Here is a 19,103-nt window from a genome sequence, read left to right as displayed (position 1 = left end):
AAAATGGACTGTGGCAAAGTGGAAAACTGTTCCGTGGTCAGACGAATCAAAATTTGAAGTTCTTTTTGGAAAACTGGGACGCCATGTCATCCGGACTAAAGAGGACAAGGACAACCCAAGTTGTTATCGGCGCTCAGTTCAGAAGCCTGCATCTCTGATGGTATGGGGTTGCATGAGTGCGTGTGGCATGGGCAGCTTACACATCTGGAAAGGCACCATCAATGCTGAAAGGTATATCCAAGTTCTAGAACAACATATGCTCCCATCCAGACGTCGTCTCTTTCAGGGAAGACCTTGCATTTTCCAACATGACAATGCCAGACCACATACTGCATCAATTACAACATCATGGCTGCGTAGAAGAAGGATCCGGGTACTGAAATGGCCAGACTGCAGTCCAGATCTTTCACCCATAGAAAACATTTGGCGCATCATAAAGAGGAAGATGCGACAAAGAAGACCTAAGACAGTTGAGCAACTAGAAGCCTGTATTAGACTAGAATGGGACAACATTCCTATTCCTAAACTTGAGCAACTTGTCTGCTCAGTCCCCAGACATTTGCAGACTGTTATAAAAAGAAGAGGGGATGCCACACAGTGGTAAACATGGCCTTGTCCCAACTTTTTTGAGATGTGTTGATGCCTTGAAATTTAAAATCAACTTATTTTTCCCTTAAAATGATACATTTTCTCAGTTTAAACCTTTGATATGTCATCTATGTTGTATTCTGAATAAAATATTGAAATTTGAAACTTCCACATCATTGCATTCTGTTTTTATTCACAATTTGTACAGTGTCCCAACTTTTTTGGAATCGGGTTTGTAAATTAATGCATATAATATTTGCAAATTGTTCCAAAATTACTAGAATTAGACTTAGAATTTCTTTCACTGTTCTGTTTCTTTATGCTTTATAAAAATAAAAAATCTGGTCCCCCACAATGTTCAAGACATGATTACGGCCTTTATATATATGCTGTCTGCTTGTCAATCATTTGTTTGCTTAAATTTGCTGACATCAGGCTGGCTGAAGTGTGCTTGAAGGGCGGGGCTTTGAGGAGGGTGTGCATGGTAAACTTTTATCAGAAAGAGGCCTGCACACAATTTAAATTTACCGTATTTTTCTTCCACCAAATTAGATGCCATCATCTTGTTCACAGGGGGGTGTGCAAATACAAATAAGTATATATTATAAAAGTTATAAAAATAAATAGAGCTGCGAGTAGCAATTATCAGGGTTATTTAGCAAGCCTGTAACCATCTCAATCATAGATGCAAAACCATTTACAGCCAATACAGGCACTTTACCATAGGAAATATGGTTTTTAAAACTTTTTAACAGTTATCGAGGTTGAGCCAAAAACCTACGACTATAGTTTGCCAAAGTTGTTTTTTGAAATAATCTCCAATATTTAACAAACAATTCGATGGACAGCGGTGGTCCTAGAGGCAAAGTTGCTCAGAATGAGGAGTTCTACCATGTGATATGAATATTGTGGGGATGTGCTAAAAATTGCACGATACACAATCCTTTATGCACGTGAAAAACGCGAAGCCCCCCCCAGGTGGCCGATTTCTTTCTAATTTCTCACAGACCTCTACGGCTGTGAGTCAAACAGTCCCTGCTCAAACTTCATTGGCCGATAGCGGACATGTTTTTTGAGATGCATCAATGTCCTCATAGACAGTCATGGCACCTTGGACAAAGACACTACATGCCAATTTTCAAGTCGATCGGACTAACGGTCAAGTTGTTATAGCCATTTTCATGTTTTTTCATGTTATAGCGCCACCAAGTGGCCAGGTGCCACGTCCTTTTTCATGTAACCACAGAATGAGCTCTTACATAGGTGTGCCAAATTTGATGAAAATATCTCATTCCGTTCACGAGTTATAGCTAAATTGTAGACTGTGTTCAGGTTCATTTGTCTCATTAACATTGTTAATGTTCAATGATTAATTAAAATCCACGTTCTAAAGCTGTCTCAATACATCGGCTGCTCTTCTGTTGTTCCTGTCATCTCAGATCATCTTTCCATCACATTTATTTCTGCTTTCAGTTGTTCACTCTTCCAAGTGCAGCCGCTGTGAAATCGTTCTTTACGGTTTACTTTGAGTCTTTCCATATGCATCACAATGAATCAGGATGAATGATGCTTCTCACTCTGACAGAATCCATAGTCATGCCGGTCTCCGGAGACACGGGCATATCGGCACAAACAAACCGCATGGTGGCTGCAGAGCTGCAGGACCAACCTCAGACCTTTTCTGTTTCATGAGATTCTTTCCCTCTTGTTTTCATATATAAAACACTAGACCTGTGGAGTGCCATCAAGTTTCAGCAGCTTTTGTCTGAATCAGTGTGATTTCTGTGCTAATAATGAGCCTCAAACAGCCAGAGTCTGAATATCCAACCAGGAAGGTCAAATATTTAGTGGTGAATATAAAATTAAATGAGGGCAGGTGGATAAACAGAGGCAAATGCCACAGGAACTTCAATCAGAAAAATATGTGTAATATGTGTTCAAGTGATGGAGCAATTACAGTGAAAATAAACATAATTTCTTTCAAGGAATCATACATGATGTTAGTTTGTGCACAACAACAGGTGCTTGACCCTTAATGAACAACAGCGGTAATTAACTAGTGTGCATCTCGGATGACTCGACATCTTGATGCTCAAAATGACTTTTGACTTTTCGTGCCAACAAACTAATGAGTGCTGAACCAGCGATGTCTCAAACAAATGAGACACATCATCATTCAAATCATAATTTCAGGATGTTTGCTGAACGTAATTCCTCATGAACATACATAGGTTTCGTCAATGGTTAAATCTTTCACCACATGTGGAAGCGGCACGCTTATTTTGGTGTTTGTAAGAGGCGTATCAGGAGCCGAGCAGAAATGCATTTGTGATGAGCTTCACATGAAGTCAGTATGTTTTGCAGCATATCCTATTATGAAGGAACATAAAACAATGGAGTGAATAAAGTAGCATATTTGTAGTCATTTGTCATTGTAAATAAGTGCATGCAAATTGGCTTCAAAGTGCACTCTAAACAGCATCCCATAAAATTATTTTCATATTATTTAAAGACATTCAGACAGTGAGATTCTAAACAAGCTTCTTTCCAAGTAAATATTTATTTGGATCTAACATAAATCATGTTTGTACATATTGCTATGCAGGGAGTGTCAACCTCTCTGTTTAAATGGGAATTTGTGGGAATTCACAGAGAGAAAATGTGCATTGCATTACAAATCATGTACTCGCTGTTCACATTCAGAGCCTATTATATTAGAAATATCAAACATGCTTGACTCTCGTGAACAATAGCTGCAATCAACCCGACTTCCCATAATCAACAGAATTTAATCCTGTTAAGCCTGACATATGAGATCAAATTATAGTTTGAAATGGAACATTTTATTGAACATTTAGACAAAATGTAAATGTTTTTTGATATCAAAGACCTTAAAACAATCAGACGAAAAGCAAAACAGGCAGATGGAGCATTAGAATAATTGTTTTAGAAATTCATGAACTGGGAAGATGGTTTCTCAGAGAACATTGTTTGCTTGTTTAAAATGCATCGTCAATGGCTCTTTAGCAAAGATCTGATGAATAATTGGCCCTTTGGAACTTGGAACCATCTTGAATAAGGAAAAATCAATGTGGCCTTTGAAACATAAAGGACTGGACCCTCTTTGTTAACCTGATGTCTGATCGTCCTGATATTGGGTGACGCACAAACACTAGACTGTCCTGGGGGGATGATTACAATCTGTCTGATTTTGCCAAGTGTTGCTGGATCAGCCGCGTTTGTTGGTGCTGGAGCAAACATTTTAGTGAAACAAACACAGTTCGAAGCCAAACCCCAAATCCCAAACCTGACAATTAACTACGGCTGCAATCTGAGGATTATGACCGGCTGATAAGAATGTTGTTCAAGTACATATAGAAGATATAGAAGAACAGACAGACAGACAAAGGGTAGATGGATGGATGGATGGATGGATGGATGGATGGATGGACAGACAGACAGAAAGATGGATGGATGGATAGACAGACGGATGGATGGATAGACGGATGGATGGATGATGGATGGATGGATAGAAGGAAGAACAGATGGACAGACAAATGGGTAGATGGATGGATGGACGAACAGATGGATAGATGGATGGATGGACAGACAGATGGATGATGGACAGAAAAATGGATGGATGGAAGAACAGATGGACAGACAAATGGGTAGATGGATGGATGGACAGACAGAAAGATGGATGGATGATGGATGGATGGACAGACAGAAAGATGGATGGATGATGGATGGATGGACGGACAGACGGATGGATGGATGGAGGAACGGATGGAAGAACAGACGGACAGACAAATGAGTAGATGGATGGATGGATGGACGAACAGATGGATGGATGGATGGATGGACAGACAGATGGACGGACGGATGGATGGATGGATGGATGGACGGACGGACAAATGGATGGATGATGGATGGATGGATGGACGGACGGACAAATGGATGGATGATGGATGGATGGACGGACAGACAAATGGATGGATGGATGGAGGAACGGATGGAAGAACAGACGGACAGACAAATGAGTAGATGGATGGATGGATGGACGAACAGATGGATAGATGGATGGACAGACAGACAGACAAATGGATGATGGATGGATGGATGGACGGATGAACATATGGATGGATGGATGGATGGACAGACAGATGGACGGACGGATGGATGGATGGATGGATGGACGGACGGACAAATGGATGGATGATGGATGGATGGATGGACGGACGGACAAATGGATGGATGATGGATGGATGGACGGATGGAAGAACAGACGGACAGACAAATGAGTAGATGGATGGATGGATGGATGGATGGACGGATGAACAGATGGATAGATGGATGGACAGACAGACAAATGGATAGATGGATGGATGGACAGACAAATAAACGGACGAACGGATGGATGGATGGACGGACGGACAGACAAATGGATGATGGATGGATGGATGGACGGATGAACATATGGATGGATGGATGGATGGATGGATGGACGGACGGATGGATGGATGGACAGATGGATGGATGGACGGACGGACAAATGGATGGATGGATGGAAGAACGGATGGAAGAACAGACGGACAGACAAATGAGTAGATGGATGGATGGACAGACAGACAGACAAATGGATAGATGGATGGATGGATGAATGGATGGATGGACAGACGGATGGATGGACAGATGGATGGACAGATGAACAGATGGATAGATGGATGGATTGACAGACAGACGGACAGAGACAAATGGATGGATGGACGGACGGATGGAGCGACAAATGGATGGATGGATTGACAGACAAATGAATGGATGGATGGAAGAACGGATGGACAGACAAGTGGGTGGATGGAGGGATGGATAGATAGATAGATAGATAGATAGATAGATAGATAGATAGATAGATAGATAGATAGATAGATAGATAGATAGATAGATTGATTGAATTTGTTGTTTACTCGTATTATTGACAGAGCAGATTAATAAACATGTTTTCATGAGTCTCAGCTGCTTTAGTAAATCTCTGGTTTGAAGGCTCGAGGTTCTCTCAGTCTCACAGGTGCTTTAGTTTGAGTCTCTCCAGTGCTGTAATCTCAGATAACAGGCTCTTATGTCTTTGTGCTTGAGACCGTTTCTCCAGGATTTTGAGTTTTTCAAGTAGGCATTTTCAGTTGAGAGCATATTGAAATATTCTGCTATTACCCATATTATTATTACCTCCATTTCTCCATTTGCACTCTCTTACATTGAAAGCTCTAATGTAAAGCACTAAGAATCAGAAACTTCAGAAGGTTAATTCTCAGTGTGAGAGGTGAAGTCGATGTATTTATATTCAGTGCGGCTCCGCTGAGGACGAGAAGCACAGGTGCTCCATCATGTACAAGATCAAGAGCTTCATGACTCGGTGAGGCGGAAAAAAAGCGTATTGCGATAAGATAAACATCTTATATTGCAGCTGATGCTTCAACATCCAGGTGACAATATTTTTAGGTCCTGATCCGAACTGTCACTATGAGATGAAATGTATATATTTGCGTAATCTATCCTTTTAAAGGTAATACATATGTCTGTTCAATGCGCTCTTTTATTAACTGCCCCTGTAGCCTGATGCACCTACTGTGTTCTTCAAAATTGCTCAAAAGCATATGCAAAATTAATGTAGTTTTAATCAAGTATTAATGTAACTTTCATAAATAATAAAGACACATGGATACATTTTGTGAATGTTGCCACTGAGACAAACTGTGTCCGAAGCGGCCAACAGAGCAGAATCTCAGACACAACATGAACACAGCATTAAATATTCATAGAAAACATAATGGTGTTATGGAGGACAAATTTACTTTTTGAGTTTATATTAGAATGTGTGTACAATTAACCATCACAGATGGAGTCAAAATGAAGCAGCACGCGTTCATATGTTCAACACACCTACACTGAAACAAAAGCAAAAGCCGTTCGCACAGTTTAATAAATATTTATTGAAAAACTGAGGCACAGCATGCGGTCCAGTGCATGAAAACGAAACAGCAGCATCAGAAAGAGCCGGAAGCGTTGTTCCCCATCTTCCTTTACCACGTGTTTAGGTCAGGAGAGTGAAATGATGCGAGAAAGACGCGGCGTCTGCTGTCAGAGGGTTACATCTCACATCCAGACTCCTCAGTGACGGCATGAGCGACAGCTTCTCCATTGGTAATTCTGAGCGAGAGACAGACAGAATAAGGGTAAGACGAAAGACGTGTGCAGCATCAGCCCTTCAGTGTTCATGGAGAGACAAAGGTTTACTTCCTTTGGAAAAACAGAGAGATCAGATTTCAGGCTCAAGATGGACTGTAAATCATTATCCATTAACTACAATGTTACAATGCAACTGCACATAATGAGTAGATAGCCGATATCGATAACCGATAATTCTTTATATTTTAAAAGCCGATAACCGATATATTGGCCGATAAATTTAAATCCAGATTTTTATATAATTTTTGAAAGCCTGATTATAGAGATGCATGATATATCGGCAACCATATCGGTATCGGCCGATATATGTTCATTTTTAATGTTATCATTATCGGCCAGATAAGAAAATATGGCCGATATATTAAAGGCGATAAATAATGGATTATTTCCCTCAGATGTGCACTGTTCACCATGATGGTTTTGAATTGCTTGAAATATGATTGAAAATCACTTCAAAAAGGAAAATACAGTTAAGTTCAACATGTGCAGCACAAGTCTGTCATATAAGATACATAATATTATAATGAGAACATTGTAATTGTGTGTTTGAGACATGGAAACTTTTGTTTTTGTAATAAGGCTCTCAAAAATGATCTAAACAATTTATTTAGATTTATCGGCCAATATATCGGTTATCAGCTTTCAAATATTAAGAATTATCTGTATCTGCCAAAATTTTCATATCGGTGCATCCCTAAGATTTACACCTCAAAGAAGGCGGAGCCTCAGTGCCACGCCTATCTATTACATCACTGGCATGGACCAATGGTAGTTCAGAGGTAACCAGCCGGAGCAAACTTTTTTATCAATCTGTTTCAAAAATGAATACAAAACCTGTCTTAACTGAAAGAAAACAAGTTGACAAAAAGATTGAATCCAATATTTGGTGATAAAATAGCGTAACAAGTGATTTATACGGGTTTTTTTTTTTTTTTGTAGACCAGTCATCACAAGTGTGACTTTGTGCCATTTTGTACAAAATAAAAGCATTTCAAAACAAATTTCCTGGTTAAACATTAAAGCACACTAATGTGATAACCAGTGCAAATATTTTTCATATTTCATGTAAAACTGACAAAATTGTCCACAAATAACGATAAATAAGGCCTACGATCAATCCGCTCCAAAAATAAATACAAAACCTGTCCTAATTGCCCATAATATTATAATTGTGTGTTTGGGACATGGCTTTTAATGGTGAGACTTTTGTTTTTGTAATCAGGCTCTCAAAAATTATATAGAAATTTGGATTTAGATTTATCGGCCAATATATCGGTTATTAGCTTTCAAATATAAAGAATTATCGGTTATCGGTATCGGCCGATATATGTTCATTTTTAATGTTATCATTATCGGCCAATATATTAAAGCCGATAAATAATGGATTATTTCCTTCAGCTGAGACACTTCAGATCCGCGCTCTGTCTGCCATGATGGTTATGAATTGCTTGAAATATGATTGAAAATCACTTCAAAAAGGAAAATACAGTATAATATTATAATGAGAAAATTATAATTGTGTGTTTGGGACATGGATTTTAATGGTGAGACTTTTGTTTTTGTAATCAGGCTCTCAAAAATTATACTGTATAAAAATTTAGATTTATCGGCCAATATATCGGTTATCGGCTTTCAAATATTAAGAATTATCGGTTATCGGTATCGGCCAAAATTTTCATATCTGTGCATCCCTACCCAATTACAAAAAACTCATCAATAAAATCCATGTCTCAAGCACACAATTACAATGTTCTCATTATAATATTATGTATCTTATATGACAGACTTGTGCTGCACATGTTGAACTTAACTGTATTTTCCTTTTTGAAGTGATTTTCAATCATATTTTAAGCAATTCAAAACCATAATGTCAGACAGTGCGCATCTGAAGTGTCTCAGCTCAAGGAAATAATCCATTATTTATCCAAATTTTCTTTCTAATATTAAAAACGATAAACGATACTGATAAGGTAGCCGATATATCGTGCATCCCTAACTATAACACAAAAACAATACATTTTAAAGCAGAAGCGTGTCCTTTTTTTGGTTGTTCAACTACTTTATGGGGTAGTTTGATGTCCTAAATAGTGAATCACTGTGACATCATCTGTCTCAACCAATCACATGGGTTTGGGGTGGGACTATCTGACCAACTGATGGTTGGAATGTTCCTGAAATCTGTTGGGAAAAACACTCATTATTTTGCAGTTGTTTGTGTTTTAGTGACACTAGTGAAGCAGAAATGACACACTTCAGCTTTAAAAACAAAACCCCTCATGTTGCTGAAGCACTCAAATCTGAAACGTAGCCCGAAAAGAGAGGATGATGTGTCAGCTGGTGATGCGCTTCTCTTGTAGTTTTCACCGTTGCTGTTATTGTGTTGCATTGAGATCGGCTGCACTTATGTGAGATTGTTATTACATTGTGAGAGTCGCTTTCATCTTCTGTAGCCGTCAGATAATCACAAAGAAAATACATCGCCATGGAAACGATAATTTGGCTTCTGGGTTTTATTTGTATTGAATCCTTTTTAGAAGTATTATGAAAGAGTTTTTGGATTGATATGGAAATGGAGACATTCTGTGTCTGCGCTCTATGAAAATGTATTACAAGCCCTTAATAATGAATTTGCATTATCTGCTGCAATAAGAACATCCCTTCATATACTCTTCTATTCAGACTTCAGGTTTTAATTCATAGTTTTATTAAACAAGGACGCATTAAACTGATCAAAAGTGACAGTAAAGACATTTATAATGTAACAAAAGTTTCTATTTCAAATAAATGCTGTTTTTTTTACTTTCTATTCATCAAAGAATCCTGAAAAATAAAATCTATCACAGTTTCCACAAAAATATGAACATATCATTATATTAGAATGATCATGTGACACTGAAGACTGGAGTAATGATGCTGAAAATCCAGCTTTGATCACAGGAATAAATTACACTTTACTATATATTCACATAGAAAACAACTGATTTACATTGGAATAATATTTCACTATTTTTACTGTGTTTTTGATCAAATAAAATGCAGCTTTGGTGAGCAGAAGAGACTTCTTTCAGAAAGATTAAAAAACATCTTACCCATCACAACATGGGGTGAATTTTAAATGATTTCTTTGCTTTGGTTCGACTGGATGTTCATTGTTCATTTCTGAGAGAATGCTGTGAAATCAGAAGTTGTTGTTTTGTGCACCGTCAGAAGTCAATTATTCATTTAAACATACATTTTTCAATACATCCAGAGGCATTGACTGGGTTTGAATCCTGTTGATAATAATGAAATCTTAACAAAGTGCTTGTTCAGCATGTGCACTTAACAGACCATGATTCTCTGTGACAGACTGTGACATTTTCTTTGCTATGTCACACTTTCTGCACTTTCCATCTAATCAAAGCATCTCTGGAAGAGTCTCAGCGGTTCTGTTCGATCGCACTGACCCTTTCATTTCTCCATCTGTCTGAGGAGAAACTTTCAGTCTGTTTGATGAGTTTTCTTGGTTTGAAAGCCATTAAGGTTATATGTAACACTTTTCTTTATGTATAGTGCATTAGAGGTGTTCATAATATACATTATAATGCATTGTAACCAAAGTTAAAATGCATTATAATATTAACATGCAATTTGTACACATATTTATAATGTAGTATAACTGTGGTTACAATTATTCATGATATCATATACATTATAAGATGCAAAAACAATTTTATAAAGCATTATATAAATATATCCAGTATATCTCATGTGTATTATATATATATATATATATATATAAAGCAATAAGGTAATCGAGGCTGTGCTGTACCATGAATTGTTTGGCACGACGTGAAGCGGAGCAACCCCTTCAGCCGTGACTTATTCACGATACAGCTCTAGCCTCGAGTACCTTATTGCTTTTATAAAATGGTTACCACACAATACAAATATTAAAGCCAAAAATATGTATCAGTGCAACTTTCATGAAGTAAACTGTCACTAAAAGCCTTCCTTCCGCCGGAAAAAACAGTCCCTGACCGTGAACAGCAACAGAAGTTACATTATTCCGCCATTAGATGGCAGCAAAGACTGTCTTTATGAGTGTGTCAGTCAGTAACGAACACTTTTACATTGAAAAGACTGAATAAGACGCAATTGACAAATGCTTTGACTAGCGCTGTCAGTCACGGGAAAACCCCTTAAATGTTAAAAGGAAAAGATAATACATCAGATATTTAGATGTTTTATTATGAACCTGCAGGTAATAAACTCGCTCACTCAATCTCTTTCTCACAATACTCTTCTACATAATACAGTAAGCTCATATATATAAATGAGATATAGTGGATATATTTATATAATGCATTATAAAGTGTGTGTGTGTGATGGTATTGTTTTTTCAGATCTCGTTTCTCTTTCACGCAATGTTTTGTATAATGTGTGTGTGTGTGTGTGTGTGTACCTCTTACTCTGCTCACAGAAAGATATATAAATGTGTTATTTCTCTGAAGTTGCACCGATGTATCCATTAGTATTCTTTTGAAAGGACAGTATGAATGACACGGGCCTAATGAGAGTTAATTACCTTGCGATAGTGTTTATCAGTGCTAGCACACTGCATGCTTGTTTTCACTCAGTTTGGAACAGAATTAAAGAGATAATTCACATCCTCATGTCTTTTCAAGCAAATGTGACAACTGAAGTTGTATGGAAAATGGACGCGGACATTCTAGCTATTAAGTGTTCAGCGATTTATAGAGTCGAGCTCAAAAAATGCATCTTAACAGAAGTCTGGTAATTTTATGATAATTTTTTTGGTGTTTATTTGGTCTTTTCTGTTCACTTTCACTGCATGGAAAACAGCAGATTAGTGTTGTTATTGTTAATTAAAATCATTCAAGCTGAAATAAAATAAAATAGAAATATTAGATGAAAAACTTATGAACAAATTGAAAAAAATCTATTATTTTATTAGTTAAAATCAAATCTTTATTTATTTATATTTTTCAGTTTTAATGTACTGTTATGTGTTTTATTTATTTGTTATTATTTATTAGTTAGCAAGGCAGTTAATAAATATATTTTAAAAAGTGAATTTATTTAAATAAAATAAGATATAATAGTACATTAAAACCTGATTAAAATAAATACATTATTTATTTATTTATATCTTAATGTTCAATTTTATTAATAAAAATTATTAATAATAATTTTATTAAATAAAATATAAAAATTTTATTTAATACATTTATTAATTTTAATGTATAATTTTAATGTACTGTTATATATGTTTTATTTAAATAAATTATTCATTTGTTATTATTTATTTATTTTATTCAGGTTTTAATGTACTGTTATATCTATTATTTTATTTAAATAAATTCATTTTTTTTTTTTTTTAATTTATTAACTGCCTTCCTAACTAAAATAAGTTGAAGCGCTGAAAATACTAAAACTAAAACTGAAATAAAGAATAATTAAGGCTATATGGATAGATTAAAAAAACAAACAAAAATACAAATGACAAAATTATTAAAACATAAATGAAAATTAAAATAATTAAAATAAAAGCTAAAAAAAAAATAATCATAAAAACTATAATATTATTAAATAAATTAACACTGCAGCAGATTGGACATTCTGATAAACTGGGAGAAAGTGCAACGGAATAAGTCCCGCCTTCAAAATAAAACAGCCAATCGCTGATTGGGAAAGTCATCACTTTGTTGTTCATGTCTGCGGGTTGAAACAACCCCAAATAACATGATATTTAGCCCCTGGAAAACCTGGCAACCCTGATTGGCTGGTCCAACCTGACAAAATGAGCTTTTACAACACTATTTGAGCATAAGAAACATCATTTACGAGACCGTTGTCATCAGATTTCACTGTCAATCTCTGCTCACCTGTGATCTGGTTCCCCTCCACGCTGATGTGCTGGAGGCTGCTCACGTCCGTCAGGCGCTCGGGGAAAACCATCAGCTTGTTTTTGGAGAGGTTGATGCTGACCAAGTGCTCCATGTTGCCGACCGCCTCCGGCAGCGTCGAGAGGACGTTTCCCTGCAGATCCACCTCTACAGGAAGAGACAACACAACCATGCATTTATGCTTGTCATGTAATCTATGCATCAGGGCTGGGCGGTATATTCTGTGCCCAACTTGTATGAAGCATTGCAAGTGATGCAACTCAGTCAGTCACTCTGAAACAGCTTATATATTTGATGTGAAGAATATTTTTTGCAACTTCAACATGTATAATAATCAACAAGTACACTGCAGTTCAACAGTAAGATGTTTTTAAGTTTCTTCTGCTCACCAGTGCTGCATTTATTTGTTCAAAAATACAGTAAATGTGAAATATTTTTAGAATTTAAAATAGCTGTTTTCTATGTGAATATATAGTAAAGTGTAATTTATTTCTGTGATCAAAGCTGAATTTTCAGCATCATTTCTCCAGTCTTCAGTGTCACATGATCCTTCAGAAATCATTCTAATATGCCCATAAAAAGTGCCCTCTACATAAAATGAGTTTGAAAAAACTGGATTTACGTTAGTCTATGGTGACTCTAATTAGCCTTGCAAAAAATAAATAAATAAATAAATAATAAAAAGCAATAAATTAAAATAAAAATTAGATTAAACAATAAAAATGCAATTGTTTTTAATTATTAAAAAATAAAATTAAATACAAAAATAAAATAAAAAAAAAAATAAAAAAAAAAAAATAAAAAAAAAAATAAAAAAAATAAAATAAAATAAAATATAAATCCAAAGTTTGGGGTCGGACACATTTTTTAATGTTTTTGAAAGAAGTCTCTTCTGCTCACCAAGGCTGCATTTATTTGATCAAAAATACAGTAAAAATAGTGAAATATTTTTAGAATTTAAAATAGCTGTTTTCTATGTGAATATATAGTAAAGTGTAATTTATTCCTGTGATCAAAGCTGAATTTTCAGCATCATTACTCCAGTCTTCAGTGTCACATGATCCTTCAGAAATCACTCTAATATGCCCATAAAAAGTGCCCTCTATATAAAATGAGTTTAAAAACTCTGGATTTACGTTAGTCTATGGTGACTATAATTAGCTTTGCAAAAAAAATAAAAAAAAATAAATAATAAAAAGCAATAAATTAAAATAAAAATTAGATTAAACAATAAAAATGCAATTGTTTTTAATTATTAAAAAAAAATAAAAAATTAAAAATTAAAAAAAAAATAAATAAAATAAAATAAAATATAAATCCAAAGTTTGGGGTCAGACACATTTTTTTAATGTTTTTGAAAGAAGTCTCTTCTGCTCACCAAGGCTGCATTTTTTTTTAATCATAAATACAGTAAAAAGTGAATTTTTTTTTACAATTTTAAATAGCTGTTTTCTATGTGAATATATAGTAAAGTGTAATTTATTCCTGTGATCAAAGTTGAATTTTCAGCATCATTACTCCAGTCTTCAGTGTCACATGATCCTTCAGAAATCATTCTAATATGATGATTTGCTGCTCAAGAAACATTTACGATTATTATCAATGTTGAAAACAGTTGTGCTGCTTCATACGATTGGTCTAGAGAGACACCTGAAGCTTTTCTCTCGATGCTACGAACAGAAGAACCGAAAGTCTCACCTCTCAACTGTGTAAACGTGAGGAAGAACTTGTTGCTCAAGGCCTTGATCTGGTTGTTGGCCAGAGAGATCTTGTGGATGTTGTCAGTGCAGCTGCGGATCATTTTGAAGACGCCGTCAGGGAAACTCACGAGGCCGCAGTCGGACAGATCTGAGGCAGAAAACAGCTCTGATTCAGATCGACTCAGGTGAAATCAGTCTGTTAATGTGAGAGCTGTAATTAAGAGATTGTGTTGCTCAGAGAGCCGTCGCCTCTGCAAATCAACATGCTCCCATTGTGCAATCACTCAGAAAATCATGGAAAATGACTGACGGACGGAAATTAATGCTTAATTTGGAGGCTCTTGATGTGTGTGTGTGTGTGTGTGTGTGTTTAATCAGAGGTGTCGGCTTCACAATGCTGCTGATTGCGATTTGAGTTTATTTACACTTGGTATTAAATGACTGATATGATGATTTAAAGAAAATGACACTTGATCAATTGGAAAATGGTCAAAATCAAGCGTGGGATTTATAGGAGCTTCTCGGCACAATGGCACCATCTACTGAGCACATCAGAGCCAAACAGCCTATAATAATAATAATAATAATAATAAACTGCAAAATATGATCATCCTCCTGGAGGAATGAGGATACTAAAATGTAAAAGTCAACTATGTATTATCCAAATTTATATGTGAAAAAATAATAATATTATAAATGTGTAAAATATTATTTTTAAGTTCCATTATTATTACTTTATTGTTGTTTCTCTATAGAAATGTACTGTTATATCTATTATTTTATTTATTCATTCATTTTAATCAATTTTTAATGTACTATAATATGTATTTTATTTATTTACTTATTTAAATAAATGTATTCGTTCATTCATTTTAATCAGTGTTTAATGTACTGTTGTGTATTATTTTAAATACATTTATTTATTTATTCAGTCATTTTAATAAATCTTCAATGTACTGATATTTATTATTTTATTTATTTAAATCAAATTTTTATTTATGCATTCATTTTAATCAATTATAATGTACTGTTATATGTATTTTATTTATTTAAATAAATGTATTTATTCATTCATTGTCATTTTAATCTTACTGTTATTTATATTATTTTATTGATTTAAATCAATTTTATTTATTCAGTCATTTTAATGTACTGTTATATGTTATATTATTTTATTTATGTAAATGTTTTTATTTATTCATTCATATTAATCCATTTTTTTATTATTTATTTATTTCCACATACCCCTATAGCAGTTCCTTGTTGTCGACGGACCCTGACTTGAAAACGGCATCATCAGGAGTTACGCGTGTGTTTAGGAAAAGGTGACAAAAATCAAAACATGATCCCTATGAGATATGAGTTATTAATCTGTTGTCAGTCAGTATGTTTGAGGCGCCCTGATCTTTACCCACCCAGCGAGTCTCTCCCCTCTTCCATGGTGGCGTTTATTCTCCGGGCAACGTTCGCCACGGCCTCCGCCATCCTGTTGGGTGCAGGTGTGATCTGAGGAGTGATTGGTGGGTTCAGTGGCGGCTGTTATTCATGCACAGGAAGTCACAGGTATGAGCCATGGACAGCCACTTCCTGCCAGAGCGCACAAACATGCAGTGACATCATAAAGCTCCCTGGAGTCATCAATATCTGCAAGGTAATGTCTGTTACGCATGTATGTATATGTGTGTATATATATATATATATATATATACACTCTTATATAGGTATGAACATATATACGTACATGCATATATATATATATATATATATAAAAAATAAATACAATTTTATATATATGTTATATATATAAACATGTACATATATATATAATATATATACACACACATATATACATGTATGTATATATATATATATATATATATATATATATATATATATATATATATATATATATATATAAATAAATTAAAAATGAATACATTTTGATATATATATCCATACGTACATATATATATATATATATATATACACACACATATATACATGTGTATATGTATATATATATATATATATATATATATATATATATATATATATATATATATATGATATATATATATATATATATATATATATATATATATATATATATATATATATATATATATATATATATATATAAAATAAATAAAATTTTATATATGTTATATATATAAACATGTACATATATATAATATATACACACATATATACATGTATGTATTTATATATATATATATATATATATATATATAAATTAAATTAAAAATGAATACATTTTGATATATATATATACATACGTACATATATATATATATAATATATGTATATATATATATACATACACTCTTATATAGGTATGTACATACGTACATGCATATATATATATATATATATATATATATATATATATATATAAAATATAGAAATTATTTATTTATTTTTAATTTATATATATATATATATATATGAAAAATAAATAAAATTATATGTGTTGTATATACACATATACATACAAGAATATATATTTATGTGTATATATGTACATACACATATATATATATATATATATATATATATATAAATGAAAAATAAATGTACATGCATATATAAACGTGTATATGTATATAAATGTGTTTTATATTTATATATAAATAATGAATATAAATACATACACACACAAATATATACACAAATATATATGCACGTGCATATATATATATTCATATATACATATATATATAAAATTTTATTTTTATTTATTTATTTTTTTTTGCTGTGTCATGAGTTGTTTGAGGCATGACTTTCAACTTCCAAAATTATAAAGCTCAAAACAACTCATGACACAGCAAAACGTAAATAGAAACATCATCACTGGCCAACAGAAGTTTTAATCAAGCAAAATTACAACTGCTAAAACAAATGTGACGACATCCTGTCACGCCCTGAGATTTTCTGACACACTTTTGTCCTAAAAACACAGCAGTTCAACATTTCAGCTCAAATCCTCCTTCATTTCACAGCGAAATGTCTTTGTGCAAATCAAGAATAAGCAAAGCATCTGACAGAAGCAGCTGCACAGACGAATATAGAAACACATGAAGTTATTAATAGCATGAGTATTTCCGCATCTGAACGAACATTATCATATTATTTAATGTTACATCACTAATATTAACTCGCTTTATGGACTGCAGCATTATTGATCAGAGTATAATATGATAAGACTGACGTCATGCCATTCATTTAACTTAAAACATGAAAGTAAAAATACGAACACATTCACATATGCAAAATAAAGCAGACTGTTGAACTAGAGCTGCAAACCCTCACATTCAGACATGCGATGCAGTCTCACCGTCTCCATTCACCGGACAGATGACTTAGAAAGTGTGAATGTTTATGTTCTGTAAGGCGAGACCGAGCAACATGCCGACTACCGATGCCGTATTCCGCTACAACTGTCGTGAAAAAGCATGCCACATTGTTTGACGTCAGCAATGTGCTGTGTAAGATAACTTTTCGGTTTGCTTTACACTTTATTTTAGCAGGTTTTCGGCTTGTGTAGCATTGTTGAAATTTCAATTCAAGGGGAAAAAAAATACATTTTTTTTTGAAAAAGCATTTTTTTTTTTGCATAAAATTCTCTAAACCTTATTCTAAGTGTATTATTTGTATGTATATATATATATATATATATATATATACACACACACACACACACACACATATATTCATATATATTATATATATAGGCTATTATATATATTATATAGGCCTACATATATATTATATATATATATATATATATTCATTTTATAGGCTACATTATTGTCATAAAAATAGAAATGCATGTTAGAATCCTATAATGTCTCACTTTAAATATAAAATGCACCTTTTTGAAACTAAACTCAAGTCACTGTAAATATTTTAAAGGAAAGCAGATTTCTAAATGAATAGAATTTAAATAGGTTTGGAAATATGAATTTCTTTGAAAACAAGAACAAATATCCGGTATATCTGTCATGATGATAAAAAAAAATCTATGTTTATTAATTTTAGCCTATAAATGTAATAAATGTAAATAATTTAGCTGTTGAAAGTTTAAAACACGCTATAGATAGATAGATAGATAGATAGACTTCTTTAAGAAATGCAAAAACTGATCCCTACAACTTCTAAAGCCCTGGAAAGTAAAATGCATGGTTTATTTTATATTATATATATATATTTTATTTGTTTTACAGGCTACATTGTTCTCATAAAAATAGAAACTAATGCATGTTAGAATCCTATAATGTCTCACTTTAAATATAAAATGCACCTTTATGAAACCAAACTCAAGTCACTTTAAATATTTTAAAGGAAAGCAGATTTCTAAATGAATAGAATTTAAAGGTTTGGAAATATGAATTTCTTTGAAAACAAGAACAAATATCTGATATATCTGTCATGATGATAAAAACAAATCAATGTTTATTAATTTTAGCCCATAAATGTAGCAATAATCTAGTTTAAAACGCTGTACGTACCGCTGTGTTCTGTGTTTGCCGTGTGCAGCAAACCGTTTTCCCCTCAAAACTGATCCCAAGAGCTGCGATTCTGGAACGTCCCTGCCGGATCAGGACTGGAATGGACTTTTACTGTGGAACAATGGCAGGTGATT

At 33.7% G+C, this 19,103-nt stretch overlaps 1 protein-coding gene across 9 annotated transcripts; it reads right to left on the bottom strand.

Annotated features, from left to right (window-relative positions):
* Nucleotides 1–6,555: 6,555 nt before the first annotated feature.
* lrrc20 (leucine rich repeat containing 20) lies at nucleotides 6,556–17,917 on the bottom strand. 9 transcript variants are annotated; one of them, XM_048171266.1, is made up of 6 exons: nucleotides 17,771–17,914; nucleotides 15,856–15,946; nucleotides 15,686–15,720; nucleotides 14,439–14,588; nucleotides 12,720–12,887; nucleotides 6,556–6,792 (listed from the first exon to the last, which is right to left on the bottom strand). In XM_048171266.1, exons 1-6 carry the CDS (start codon nucleotides 17,802–17,804, stop codon nucleotides 6,677–6,679), a joined length of 594 nt encoding a protein of 197 aa, XP_048027223.1. In that variant the 5' UTR covers nucleotides 17,805–17,914; the 3' UTR covers nucleotides 6,556–6,676. The 9 variants fall into 9 exon arrangements, with proteins under 9 accessions (XP_048027223.1, XP_048027224.1, XP_048027226.1 ...); XM_048171267.1 differs by having other exon boundaries at nucleotides 15,856–15,926; nucleotides 17,796–17,907; XM_048171269.1 differs by lacking the exon at nucleotides 15,686–15,720 and having other exon boundaries at nucleotides 15,856–16,027; nucleotides 17,771–17,917.
* Nucleotides 17,918–19,103: the final 1,186 nt, after the last annotated feature.

This window comes from Megalobrama amblycephala, linkage group LG20 (assembly GCF_018812025.1).
Source record: "Megalobrama amblycephala isolate DHTTF-2021 linkage group LG20, ASM1881202v1, whole genome shotgun sequence".
In the NCBI taxonomy this organism is placed as follows: domain Eukaryota; kingdom Metazoa; phylum Chordata; class Actinopteri; order Cypriniformes; family Xenocyprididae; genus Megalobrama; species Megalobrama amblycephala.
Note: the sequence above shows the minus strand (reverse complement) of the source record. Positions and strands in the feature narration are given on the sequence as shown.